Source organism: Leuciscus leuciscus, assembly GCF_965113295.1.
Source record: "Leuciscus leuciscus genome assembly, chromosome: 7".
In the NCBI taxonomy this organism is placed as follows: Eukaryota; Metazoa; Chordata; class Actinopteri; order Cypriniformes; family Leuciscidae; genus Leuciscus; species Leuciscus leuciscus.
Window position 1 is genome coordinate 30,868,340 of NC_138731.1, and position 14,896 is coordinate 30,883,235.

General features: G+C 34.8%; 1 protein-coding gene across 8 annotated transcripts in view; it reads left to right on the forward strand.

The window, feature by feature from the left end:
- dachd (dachshund d) overlaps positions 1–14,027 on the forward strand; it is a 109,076-nt gene extending 95,049 nt beyond the window's left edge. For 4 of the 8 annotated variants that reach the window (XM_082176551.1, XM_082176553.1, XM_082176554.1 and 1 more), the window contains 5 exons: positions 887–1,032; positions 2,870–3,017; positions 6,470–6,613; positions 7,984–8,052; positions 11,831–14,027. In XM_082176551.1, the coding sequence (XP_082032677.1) occupies positions 887–1,032; positions 2,870–3,017; positions 6,470–6,613; positions 7,984–8,052; positions 11,831–11,871 (548 nt within the window). In that variant the 3' untranslated portion in view covers positions 11,872–14,027. The remainder of the gene's footprint in view (positions 1–886; positions 1,033–2,869; positions 3,018–6,469; positions 6,614–7,983; positions 8,053–11,830) is intronic. The other 4 variants (XM_082176552.1, XM_082176556.1, XM_082176558.1 and 1 more) reach the window with 2 other exon arrangements.
- The last annotated feature ends 869 nt before the right edge of the window (positions 14,028–14,896 follow it).

Below are 14,896 nucleotides of genomic sequence, written 5' to 3' on the forward strand. Positions count from 1 at the left end.
TGCTCATCCCAGCGTTTTCTCTCCTTATGACATTCAGCTGGAAGTCCCAGTGGACTCGGTGATAAAATATATACTCTTTAATGTGCCAGCCCCTGTTTTTATTTGTCTGGTAGACATAAAATCCTTTTTCTTTTATTTCCAGAGGGTTTTAACGGCAGCCCCACCTGTGACATTTTACACCTGCACATTTATGTGTCAACCATCGACTGAGAGAAAATAAATGATATTTATTTTCCTCCTCTGTTTTGCTCTACCAGGTTCCTCTTGAATCTCTTCCAATCATATTGATTTTTTATGCACCGATTCCTTTGAGGGAGTTAATTCATTTGCCCAGAATGGCATTGCCAGTCTGCTGAGGGGGCGGCAGTAGTGTTGAAACATGGTCAATGAGGGTTCACCACCTTGTGCCATATGGCCTTTGTTGAGAAGCCAGGGCCCTTGCTAATCTCAGCTAGCCATATGCATCTGCTTGAGTGCAGTTTTTTCCTATCAGATAGTTTTCGTGCCATATGGAACGGGTGGGCTTTGTCTCCCAACATATCCATGCCCTCAATGCTACCGAGAAACACATAATTTCCAAAAATGCAAATGCCTATTTCTTAGAAGGGCCTCTCATTTTATCTGTATGTAAAATCTCTCAAGCATTTATAGCGGCTATAAATACAGAAGCATCAATAATAGAGTGCCGCGTGACACTGACAGAATGGGCTATCAATCATACGTGCTTGATTGGGCATGCTTGTATAGATGTTAATTTTACATCTCACAAACAATCTGGGTGTATAAACACCAATTCAGGAAAATAATGATTTATTTTACAGCACAGTACTACATGAAGTGTGTCATCTGTTGTGCTGAATGTGTATGTTTCTCTGCTTGCCACCAGAAGAAACCCCCATGTGCACGCCGACGGCGAGAGACGGCTATGAGAGGCTGTCGTTTGCAGGTCAGACTTTACCTCCAGGATTCCCCTCACCCTTCCTCTTCCCTGATGGGCTGTCGTCTATAGAGACCCTTCTGACTAACATCCAGGTAAGAGACCTCTCTGTCAGAAGATATTTAGCAGAAAGTGAAATACGCCATGAATGGTCTTTCTTGATCCAGTTCTCCCTGGTTGATTCAGATGGTCTTCTAATTACTAATTAGTGAATTGGTTAAATTCAGACTATTCACAAAGCATTAATAAAATGCTTGACTACAAAAATGCGTTATGTTAGGAAACCAGCTAAGACCATCAAAGGCTCTCAGGCTGGTTTAAGTTCAGTTTAAGACTGAATTTCCCTCAAATGGACATTTGAAAATGGTATTGAGTGTTGAGGTTTTTTTTTACCTATTGAAGTATAAGACATACAAAGAAACTGTCGCACAATATCTGAAATAAATATTCAATAACCAAATTAATAAACAAACTAAATTGATGGATTGGACTGAATATAAAAGTAAAAAAAGAATAAGTCATAATAATTGAGTAGTATGATGATTCCAATAAAATGTTTCCCTTGAATTTTAGCAGACTATCTGCTGTTTGCTATAGTAACGTTCTATTTTAGCCCACTGTGGACTGGCCAGCTGACACATGTCATGATCTTATCACGTCATGTGTCATAACACAGTGAACACCAGTGATTCTGAAGATTACACATAATGGAAGGAGATGGCACATCAAGTCGTTTATCACAATTTATGGCAGTCTAAAGCCACTGTTTGGAAAATATTGTGAAAGGAGGCTGATGTGCAGTGATATTAGCATCATGCTTGAGGTTAAGTCAAACATTCATACAGTAAGAAATATTCATGCTGTTTACATTTAACAAACAATTTCCAATATTGATAATAAGAAGATTTTTTTCTCGAGCACCAAATCAGCATATTAGAATAATATGCATCAAAAAACTATTATTTTTAATAAGAAGTGCCTTTACTAAGTTAATACCCGGTGCAGTTGCCTGTGGCAGGTTTGTAAAAAAAGTTAAAATACTAGTTTTCTGGGTGCTCCTCCAGCTGATGTTTTTCCCCATCAAAACAAATGCACAGCCGCATATATTCACCACGACTACCTTGATCACCACTGTGGTTGTCATGCAAGTGAGACCCAGTCAGAAAGATGAATGTAGTTGATTAACACCGCCTCTGAGACTAATGATGTGGGTACAGTATGGGGAGTGAGAGGTTTGCTCATTGCTCTTGTGATATGGCCATCAGATCTATCGCGCTGCTTTCGGCCCCATTGTTAATTAGCAGGACTCAGTTCAGTCAGTCATCTTTAATCATGATTTCAGGGTAATGTTTTGATTGAACATTCACACACAAATCAACAAAACGAACCCAAGCAGAAAATTGAGATAAAGCAACTTAGTCTAAATTGGGGTCATACGAAGGAACAATTAGTATGATATAGCCCATTGCATTTGGCTTAATTGCATGTGTACAGGGAATAATTGTTTTGAAATGGTCACCGCGCTGTTTGCACGGCAAATACCTTTTTAAGTGTTGTTTTGAGACAAGCTGCTGTTTAGTTCAAGATTTGATCGTTCTTTTACAATCTGCTGCTTCACAAACTGACGAACAGAAGTTATAGTTTAATTAAAGCTTATATTGTGTCCATGACATGTTGCTGTTTATTTGAAGAATGACAGTTCATCCAAAAATGAAAGTTCTGTTATCATTTGTTCACCCTCATGTCCAGTGTTGTTTTGAATACCATCGTCTTTGACATTGACTTTGGAAAACAAGTTTCTTCTAAGAAGTTTCCAAACTTCGAGTGCCACTGCTTTATTATAAAATAAAGCATTCGGATAGTTGATTGACTCCTGAATAGGTGTGTGTGGACTTTGTATAACGTGAGTTTTTTTTCCCGCTGCTGCTGAAGGGTTTGCTGAAGGTGGCAATTGATAACGCCCGCGCTCAGGAGAAACAAGTGCAGCTAGAGAAAACGGAGCTAAAGATGGAGCTGTTTAGAGAGCGAGAGCTCAGAGAAACCCTGGAGAAACAACTGGCTGTCGAGCAGAAGAACAGAGGTGTGTATTACTCACACACACACAAACACGCACACACACGCACACTTAAACCATAGAGTACACACAATATGTATATCATCTATAGTTTGATTCTTGGTTCTAGAGGAATTTAATGAAAAAAGGCAAAGCGTTTTACTGTACAATTTTTAGAAATTCTATTTAGGGGAATATTTGCCCCTATCAGTTGTATTTATTATGGCTTTTTTTTTCTCACTACAAAAAATATACCATGTGTCATCTTTTTATGTCAACTGCTTCATTTTAATCAGCTTAATAAAGTATCCTCAGTTTGACTAATTAGGTTGAGGACTTATTATCTATACAATTTTAGAATTTTATGTGCTAAAATGTGTGTTGCTTTCCTGTGTCGTTGTGAGTGGTTTCATGGTATTGCTAGTCAAATGCTAAGAAATATAGGTGATTACAAGGTCATTGCTAGGCAGTTAGTAAAGGTATTCTGGGTAGCCTAAGTTTTGCAATGATGCAAAAGCAACCACCATAATTATACGGAGTCCCACATTTGACATGCAGGACAAAAAAAGTATGTATATCGTGGCCACAAATTAACAATTTGTTCCCACAACTAATGTGTCAAAAATGTATGTTCCCTCATTTTAAGTAAATCGTGTGCACTAGAGATGCGCGGATGGGCTATTATTTCATCCGCAACCGCATCACAAAACTCATCATCCGTCCGCCATCCATCCGCACCAACGTTTTTGACCAATTTTCAAAACCGCACCCGCCCGCCATCCGCTGATTGGTGTATACATATATTTTTCATTGGATTGGTTCAACCGCCCGCCACCCGCCCGAATTTAATTAAAATATTATTTTTCGTCACGTCATCCGCCCGATCCGCGGTTTATCCGCGGAGTCCGCGGCTGTAACCGCAAACCGCGCATCTCTAGTGTGCACCGTGCACGATATAATAATTTGTCCTGTTTTACTAAATTGTGGCCACGTTGGAATAATTTGTTCCCTTGTTTTAAGTAAATCAAACAGATTAGTTCAATGTGGCCACGATTTACTAAAACGATTTAATTAATTAAGTCATAGGAACAAATTATTATCTCTGTCCTCGTCATTGACGGAAATTTCCTGCTTTCCATGTTTTCACTCTTATACGGTAGGGGGCGCTATTACCAGATTCTCGTACATTTCATTTGAAAATTTCATTTCATTTCATTTCAAAATTGAGAGGAAGTACGTAGGAGGGCGGAGCCAGGCTAGCGCTTTTAGGCATCTTCTGAAAGAGTACAGAATCTCCTGATCAAAACACAGGCGAAGAAGAAGCCGAAACAAGTGATAGCATATGTAAGCAGATGCATATGTAAAATAATGCGACCATCAACATTAAACGGCATATAATTCTAAACTGTCTAATGTTACTGAATGATATGTTGACCCAGGATGAAGTATAGGACTGTGAAAGCTTTGGGGGTGACTCGATCTATGTTTTGAACATCGTTCTGAATCAAATCTGGATGTTGTCTTTTTTCAGCTTTTTGCTCAAAATGTTGCTTATTTTTTAAACTTTCCCACATTCAAGTGCTGATAAAAAAAAGAATGCATTAAGCTAGAATAAAACAGTTTTTTTTGTTTAGAAGCAGAGGGTCTGTTCTTTCTTTTGACATTGTATATTCAGATATGCAAACAACAAAATATTCTGGGGACCATTAAAATTTTGTGAAAATGATGGCGGTGGCTGGAAACTTTTTTCAAAAACGCTGGCAGGGAAAGAGTTAACTCGTTGCAACGATTTAGTGAACAAATTCTTTATTTGTGGCCACAATATATAATTTTTTTTTCGTCTGCATGTCAATACCCCTGCATGTGAGGTACTGTATATAATTAGGGCTACAACATTTAAATATACCGGATGTTACAAAAAAATCTGAAAAAGATTAATTACTGAGACTTTTGTGTCCTCTTATTTAGAATTTTGCTTGTAGCTTGTTTGTGCTAAGAACATGAATGGCAGGTCAAATCACACCACCTGTTATGGAGATGTGTGTGTGTTTGTTTTTAGTGATCATACATTTGATTTCTGTCTAGCAAACAATAAAACAAAAAATCCATAGACTTACATACCGTTCAAAATTTTGGGGTTGGTAATTTATTTATTTATTTATTTGAAAGATTTGAAAGATTAAATACTTGTATTCAGGAAGGATGGTTTAAATTAATCAAAAGTGAGAGTAAAGGCTTTCACATTGTTACAGAAAAAAAATTATACTTTAAATAAATGTTGTTATTTTGAACTTTCTATTCATCAAAGAATCCTGAAAAAACTAAATGTATCAGAGTTCTAACTGATCATATTTAGAAACGCTACTTGTGCACCAAATCTGCATATTATAATGTTTTCTGAAGGATCATGTGACTGAAGTAATTCTAGGCATCAGTTTTTCATCAGACTTTTGGTTGCCTTATAAGCCAACCATCCACAAAAATGTTTGCATGGACAAGTACCAAAAAAACTTAATAAATGCCCATTTTCAAAGCATAGAACAATTTGTGCAAAAGTGCATTAAAATAACCTGAAAATCTGTTACAAACACAGTTGTTAATTACAAGCACACAAAACAAAGTGATAGAGACAAGGTCATAAATCGAGCAGAATGAGGCATATTCACATTTCGATCAATACATGAGCACATATTGATTATGTGTGCAGAAGTGCTTTTGGGAATACAGTATATTACAGTACATACATAGACAGTGAAAATGAAAGATATAAAGCTTTCATTCGAGTGAATGTGGTTGAACTCATGCAAATATGAATAAGTAATTTATATGGTAAATGTTTCTAAATGAGCCACAATATTTCTCGAGGGAAGGCCATGATTAGACTACAGATTGATAATAGTTTAGCTAATAATTTTCAACTCTCTTTGAGATTAAAAGTGATATGTGTATTACAGATGGCCTCTAGTTACATACTCTATTGTATTTTATTATTGCATGAACATATAATTAAGAATCTACATTTTGGCATCAATAAATGATTTAGATTTTTTTTCTGCACAAAAGTATTGTTAAGTGTGATTTAATAGTCTCATGTTCTATGTATTTATCCTACATAATGAATCAAATTGAGCTTATTAAGCCAGTTTCACAGAAGGTTCCTTATAAATGTGCCTACAGCCCTCCAGCTTTCTTCTGTTTAATATTCAGCGTGCTTCTCTCCTCTCCTTCTTTACAGAAAGTTTCCCTTAACCTCGTCTCATTGGCATTTTAACCTAGGTTAATCCAGGTTATCGCTGGCTCAATTATTTCGCTAATGACACAGTCAATTTCTCATTGAACTTTTTTTCAGCTGCAACTTTTCTATGAATATTTCCTCACTGACAGAGTTTGAAAACCAGCTCTCCATCCTTTAATCCAGCTATACCTCTGCAAATGACTGGGGTCCTTGACTGCTGCTTTTCTGTGTTCTTTGCACACAGCGATCATTCAAAAGCGATTGAAGAAGGAGAAGAAAGCGAAGAGGAAATTGCAGGAGGCACTGGAGTATGAGTCTAAACGACGAGAGCAGGTGGAGCAAACCCTGAAACAGACATCACCCACAGAAAGTCTCAGATCACTCAACGGTGAGACAACTTGCCTGTCTAACGTTAACATACTTCAATTTGTTAAAAGGTGCATTTTTGCCATTTCATGTGGATTCCTAGATATGGAATTTGCAATGTTGATAAAGGTCACTTCATGTAAAATATATTTTATTCATTTGCTGAGAATAATCTGATGAAATATGCTTCAGTATGTTAGAGATTGCTGCAAAACGAAACCTTCACATCGGGGTCTTCATTACAAGGGTTTATTTTGGGATAATGACCAGGTGACTATAGAATACATGATCCCAATTAATACACACCTACTGACCAAAAAAAACAACATAAATGGGCATGAAATATGATTTTAAGTCAAAAATGTTATATGAAGAAGAAGAAAAAAAAGGATTCATAAAAGAGACTTGAAACTTGCACATTTATCAAGTGTGTTTGGGATAAATTGTACTGTAAACAGTGGTCATGATAACATTTTTGACTGCAACAAAATCTGTATAATAAGCTGATATATAATGTGAGAACTTTGCAATATTTACATTTACGCATTTGGCAGACGCTTTTATCCAAAGCGACTTACATTGCATTATCCTATACATTTATACATAGGAATGTGCAATCCCCTGGGATCGAACCCGCAATGCTCTTACCACTGAGCTACAGGAAAGTAGCAACATGATGAAGTGTGCGATTAAAAACATATCTTCCATAAAAACAAGCATTTTCTTTTCCAAATCTGGTTCATTCTGAGTGTTTGCTGTCAAAGTAATTTGAGCAAAGTGTTGTTAAAGTGTTGTTATTATTAACTAAAATTAAATCAAAACCACTTCATCTTTTTTGTTAAATTAAATAATGCAATATAAATATATAAAATATAAATATAATATGTACGCTGAACCTAAATTTTTTTTAAAAAATTTGAAATGTTGCCTTGTCATCTGACTGAAATAAAATATATAAGTGCTAAAATTACTAAAACTAAGATAAAAAAATAAATTAAAACTGAATAGAGATATAAAACTAATATTAAATTAGAAAAAAGCTAATTCAAGATATTATTAAATTCTAGAAAAGCATATAAATAATATTGAAATAACACTACATTTGACACATTTTTATTACATCCTAAAAGGTTTAAAATGTTGAATGAAACAAGTATATGAAACAAGTATAACTACATCTGTACCAAGCAAGATCTATAAGATCAGGGTAACGTGGTGAAATTCTATGTTAAGTATTCATAACACTGTTCATCCATTGGTCGAAACTTTGCCCTGACCCGAGCGATCTGCTGAGCACATCCGCCCCATCACGAAAGACGAGGCTAGAAAACTTTCCTAATTAAGCGCAGATGTCATGGATGTTTAATCGTCATTATCTTTTCATTTTGCCAGACTCGTTGACCCAGGAGATAGAGACTGACCGCAGCAGTGGCAGAACAGATGCTGAGAGGACAATACAAGGTACGTGTTTTTCAAGAGACTATAAATCTGGGCTCAGCTCCGGTATATGAGCCTCGCTTTAACTCGGCCTGCTGTTCATGCATGCAGCCTGCCATCTGGGCCGCAGATCCTACAGTTCAAGACAAAGGTCAAGATCAGTGGGATCTGTCAAGAGAACATTTCTAGACAGGGAAAATATAGGAATTTATGACAGTGGCTTGGTCTGCTGTGTTGGAGAATTGAAGGAGTTTGATGAGATATTAAACAAGGAACAATGAGAAGATTAAACATTAAACAAGCCAACTGAGTCAATTAAAATTGTACTTTTGTTTTGAAGTTTTTACCAGCAGGGATGTATTAAAATATTATTAAAGGGATAGTTCAACCACATTTTTAAAAAATATTATTTCATCATTTACTCAACTTCAGGTACTTCCAAACCTGTATGAATTTCTTTCTTCTGTAGAGCACAAAATATATTTTGAAATGTTTTTGATTTTTTTTTTTCTCATGCAGTGAAAATCAATGGGGTCCAATGTTGTTTTGTACATGTTTGACATTCTTTATAAATGTGCCTACATCTATAATATACAGATTATATTTTATATATCAATATGGTATTCAGCTCAATAGATGGAGGTAAAGAATAATATTATATGGATAGAATCTTTGGATAGAATCATTTTAAAGATAGACACCCTTGACAGTAAGACCCTTTCTGTTGTGTACCTCAGAGACCAATCCAATTTAATGAGCATAATAAGAAGTTTCATTATCTGAAGATGACCCACAGTGGAGCACAACACACCCACTCAAATAAATACACACACACTTTATTGGTTTTTGGGTATTTTATGGACCCGGTTTAGACTGGTATCGTTTCACAGAAAACCACTTGCCCATTTGCAAATGTTTCAGTCACACTCTTTTAACTACACCTTAAGTGTTAAGTCGCTCATCGCTCTGATGTCTATTTTAATTGTACCCAGCAGCACATGTGATACAAAAAATGTCGTCTTGAGTGGTCTCAATTTCCCTTTGAAAATAGTGTGTGGAAATTGCTATGAAATGTGGGAAATGGCATTTTAATACCCCGTCGCAAGTAAAAGCCCCGTAACCCAGTTTGATTAGCCTAGTTAATTTTTTTGTGTGTGTGTGAAGGAAGTTTTTAGTAAAAATAAATGGAGATCCAGTGCAAGGAGTATGATTTTGCCCAACTAAATCGAGTGACATTGACTTGATGAACAGGAAAAAAAATAATTTCAGAGCATATAATGTCATTAGCATTATGATGGTTCTTATGTCTAAAGATTAATCATTTTCCAGCATTAATTGCTAAAGTTAGTATAAGCATGGAGAGGAGAGAAGCTTGTTCATTACTACTTGCTTTTGTCAGTAGTTCATTTGAGCAGACATTATTGTAAAATTTGAGATATTTAGGTCATATGATCTAGAGAATAACATATGTATGTTTTTTACTGACAGTTATTGCAGTTATAGTTATTGCTCCACAAGATGCAATCATTTCAAAAGTGTTATGGTCAGTGCCCTTGAAGAATTGACTTAAAAACTGGCCACGGGAATTGTGTATTAAAATAGCATGTGTGTCTGTTCAATTATTTCTGTGTTCATGTCATGGTTACTGTGGACTACAACCAGTGTGGCATAATTACTCTTAAATGGCAAAAACATAAAAAAGGGTGCTGATAAATTACACTTGCATGTGAGGGGAAAATTCTATTCCAATCTGTATAAAAAAAAAAAAAAAACACAAGCCGAAGAGACGCGCTATAATTTCAGCACTTGGCTGTTGGGAAAAATAATAATAATGAGAGCATAATTTCAGAGAACTAATTATTTCTATTTGTCTTTTGTCACACTCTGTAATTCTGCTATATTAACACAGTCTGTGTTTATTAATTGCTTTTCCAGTGTTTTGAATCCATTCCAAGAATAAGCTTGACTGTTTTTCCTGGCTCCTTGCTTCTGGGAGCACATCTTGCCACTAATTCCTTGTGATACCGAACATAATATCTCCCCGGTATCTTTTTCCCGATGCTCAGCGCGCGCGCCTCGATGTTTTCTGCAAGTTTACACGACCCTGTGAGGGGAGATAAAGTTTTTTGTTGCAAGATTAAACATCAAAACAGTTAAAGTGAAATTAAAATTAAATGAATGAATGTCACTGAAGCAAAAAAGGCAGTAATTAATGGTTCCCTTAATTGTCTTCATAAAATATTTGCATGGGCATAATTTGCATAATTTACATGTATTAATTAATCTTTCAAAGGAATTTTATGCTGAGAGAAGCCAAAAATCCCTTTGTTTTATTTAGTATCTAATGAAATATTTATCCTCTTTAATGAACTTTTCATCTTGATTTGAATATAAAAATGCCAAAGTTTTAACATATTTTAATGAGGGGGTTCTTTCATAAAACAACATGGCAGTCATTCGATTTTTCCCACTCAAGAAACATTCCTGGCACTGTTTGCATAAGCTAGTTTAGCTACACTCCATTTGACCCAGAATTAATATGCTAATTTGTACATGTAAGATTAGCTTCCTGCTTGTTTTTGTTGTCGTTTTTCTCATGTTGTTTAAATTTGACTGTGGTATTTTTGTATTTTAATTGTATATTTTCTAAATAATTTAGGATAATAGTTTTGTTTTTATTTTTTGATTTGCTTTATTGAATATTTGCTGTTGTTGTCTGATATCAAAATACTGTACTAACTATCTCCAGCACCAAATATGGTGCAATCTGATAAATTAAGGCAATCAAAATCACATGCATTTATCATGATCTGAATAAATATGTATATAGCATTTATATAATGGGGTAGATAATGTGGATGAAGCTCTTGAAATGCCCTGTGAGCCTAGAGCCATATATTTGATTATATTCAATATTTATCAAGATCACAATATTAACCCTTTTTAAACCTGTAAGAGCCGAGTCAATGGCAAAACGCATACAAAATAAGGCATGTTGCAGCTCTATGCACAGGCTGCAATTAATCAATGTTCATCAGATTACTGGATTCACATGAATCAATATTTATATATTTCAGAGTTAAATTAAATCACAAAGCACCGATTTAGGAATGTACATCTAATAGTAGAAGAAAAAAATACTTGGAAAAAAAATCAATGGAACACAAAATCAAAATGATTTTATATCTGTGGTATCGCTGAGCAATCCCAAAAAAGGCAGAATATAAATGGTATGGTAACAAATCACTTATGCAGCAGATACAGTATCTGTCACACCAAATCTCGTTTCAACCAATTCCAACACAGAGCAACCTCGATCAGTCCCTACATTTGCTCATCAGAATATCATTTTATTTGCACTGTCAAAGAGAGAAAACACTGCTTAAATGCAGTGATGCAGCATTCCCGGACACAGAGGAAATGTTCTGGTAATAAATGTCAAACACGCTCCTGAGCCATGCTTAACAGATGCTTTTACCAGAAGAGGCAAAGAGAGCTGCCGCCCATTTAGGCATGCACTTGCCAATGACGGTTCGCTGGAAATGGACAAAGCTCATTAGATCGTACACGTCAGAAAAGACATTACAAAATAAAGGCTGCTATTTTCACTAAATTCCATTTATGCATAGAAAGTGTGAAGTGTCTTACATCATGAGGGCAATATTGTGTTCTTTAAATGTGACATACATTGATCCAGGGTTTACAATGGTGTAATTTGTGCAATTGCATTGCATCACTGTTACTTATCCTTGCTTTATGGCTCTGTTCTGTATACTTACTTTGTCTCTCCCTTTATCAATAGCAGATGGAAGACTCTTTCTGAAAACCACAGTGATGTACTAACAGCATGACGTTGAAGACTGGCAGCGTGTATCGTATGAAGATTCTCCAGAGTCCCCTCGCAGGGTAATTTAGTTACAGAAACAGGTCAATCGCTCGTAGAGGTGCATCAAGGGTTTATGCTTGGCCCGATGTGGAAGACGGATTGTGTTCGAATGTAGTATTAGGACTCTTATTCTCAATGATATAAACGTTATATTATGCCAGATGTGGGATTGGATATGATGAGTTGGCGAAGGTGACAATTTGAGCACAGTAAAATGTACCGTTTGGTACACTCGGTGATAATATTTACAACAAATTCACAGCACTGAAGATTTTTTATACTGTATTTAAACCAGCGAAAAAGCTTCGAAAATTCAATCTGATTCAGAGGTTTTGTTTTGTATTAAAAAAAGAAAAAAAGAACATAAATCAATGTCATAACTATTTGCCAAGATGTTAATGATCCAAACTTGGAGAAGAACCTCTGAAAATGTGAATTTGAATATATGTTGATCAACAGAAAAGACTAATATTTGCTTTTAATGTTTTCTAAACTAGAAGAAAAAAACAATCAAGTTTCATTTCTATCATTATTGTATATACAAGAACAGAAGATAGGTTAACTCACTCACTTTGGTATTTGTATATAATGTTAAAAGTTGGTATTGTGTATGCAGTAGATCTATTAGAAGAACAATGCCAACGTTTATATTGAATTTATAGATTTGTTTTGTTTCTGAGCCATCATTCTTTCAATTCGCTGCCACTATGGTGAGGAAGCATGCAGGCATGTAAATGTGTTGTCCTGAATTCATGTTATTCAATAAATACTTAACTGTGCTGAACAAATGTACTGTACTTAGGGTTTCTTCACTCACATCCAGTAAAAGTTGATAAACACTACTATCTTATTCACAGTTACATTTTCAATTTGCAGTGATATGAATCTGAAGCTTGTATGGATTGATTTCAACTTCAGTTTATGGAAAAGTTGTATAGCCAAATGTTACCCATCATTATTACACTCAATTTGGTGTATTACTTTCAGTGATAGACCCCTTTAAATAGTATTTAATGCATCATAATAAAAAATATTTATTATTCTTGTCAAAAGCTTGCCATTATCAATAACAGGCAACAAGTTCCCATCACAAAATTACAGACACAATAATATTAGCCTTTTTTAATCTGAGATAAAAGAGGACGATAACTGGAAGATAATTATTCATAATTGCCCCATGTGAATCATATTTGATAAAACTGCATATTGAATTTTGATTATTTTATTTTTTTGTGCAAATTGCTCATTTCTTTTAAAGGATTATAGACTTGTTGTTTTAATTGTTTTTTATTTTTATTTTTTTTAAATGTTTGAGAAGATTCTTAAAGTTTTGACAGATTTTTTAAACAATTGCCAGCAAAGATTGCAAACATCCACATGAGTCCTTCACACATTTAACAGAAAACAAAAATCAAGTAATCATAGTAATCCCAAACTATCACACTTGAATAAAGAATGAAACAATTCAGCCAGATGACTTTAAAATTACACTGTGCTAATTAATGGTAATGTTGAATATATTAAATTATAGATTACAGGCTTTTATTGTACCAAGTATATGATGATGATGGTGATGAGGCACTTATTGGATAATCAAGAAAGAATATGCGTTGAAAGGATCCTTTATTAGATGGACGTATCTAATGTAATGGGGCAGCTATTTATACTATAATCATAGACATTATTTTGTCACACATTTGTCCTCAGTCTGTAACAATTCCAATGTTTATTGTGTTAAACTACATGTTAAAGTATCTTTTACCTCATCAACGAGGACTTGCCTTTTAGTTTCTTTTTATGTGATGTAAACACTGTAGCAAGATTTATGGACATATTGTTCCTTATTTCTTTCTATGGCAGTAAAGGAAACAAATATTGAAAGGATGTTTTGTTTTAAAGTGCTTTCCCCTCTTTTCTGATCTTGTCTCCTGTAATGACATGGTATGTAAGAGTGTGTGCGTGCGTGTGTGTGTGTGCGCGACTGCGCGTGTATGTCCGAGTGTGTTTCTGCACACATGCACTGAAGTGTATCTGTGCAAAGTTGCATGAGTGTGTGTCTGTTTTCTATTCTATTGTGTTATATATGGTAATAAAATATTTGTGAGTCAATGATTATTAGACTAAGCTCTTTTGCGAATGAATCACTTTGTCATTATAAACAACTTCAGAGAGAAATACACACTGTTTGTGGTGTGACTTTACCATCAAATGTCACTGTGTTTAATGCAGTTGAACTCTTGAATCTACGTGATTTTACTATGGTTCAATCCAAAAAGAATTTGCAATTGTATCCTAATAAAGAGATTGTAAATTTTCAGCCTCAAAACAAAACGTCACGTATGATATTACGTAAGCTGTGTGCTTATATTTTAATCTGAAGGGCAATCAAAATTTTTCATGGTTGAGTTGTAAAACATGTGTTACTGAGCAATGACAATATCTAGCAGTATAAAACCACTCATGCTTAGTACAGTGAGCACACTGCTCTACACAACACATGACTGAGAAATAATACCTTTCATTCATTCCAGCTGAATGGGCACAATATTCCTGGGAAAAGCCACATATTCAAAATGTGCATGAAGAAAGAAGGAAACAAGAAGAAACTTACATCTCTTTGTTTAATTTAATTACTTATTGATAAACTGTTAGGATTGAGCCAACCAGGGTCACTCATGTTATGCAGTACATTTTCATTTTTCCATCATATTCAGTTGTGAATAAATAAAATCACAATTTGTAAAGATGGAAATCATTTATTTATTTATTTTTAAATATCACAATAAGTGGATTTTAAATAATTTCACTACTTTATTTTGAGTGGATGTCCCTGGCTAAGATGAAACTCTTGATTTAAAAAAAAAAGAAAAAAAGAATAAGTGCTTATTAATTTTTACTTAATCTAATCAAAATGTTCAAACCAAACATTTCTTCTTGGTAATATCATTTTAATTGGTAAGCATTTCATAAATTTGCCCCTTT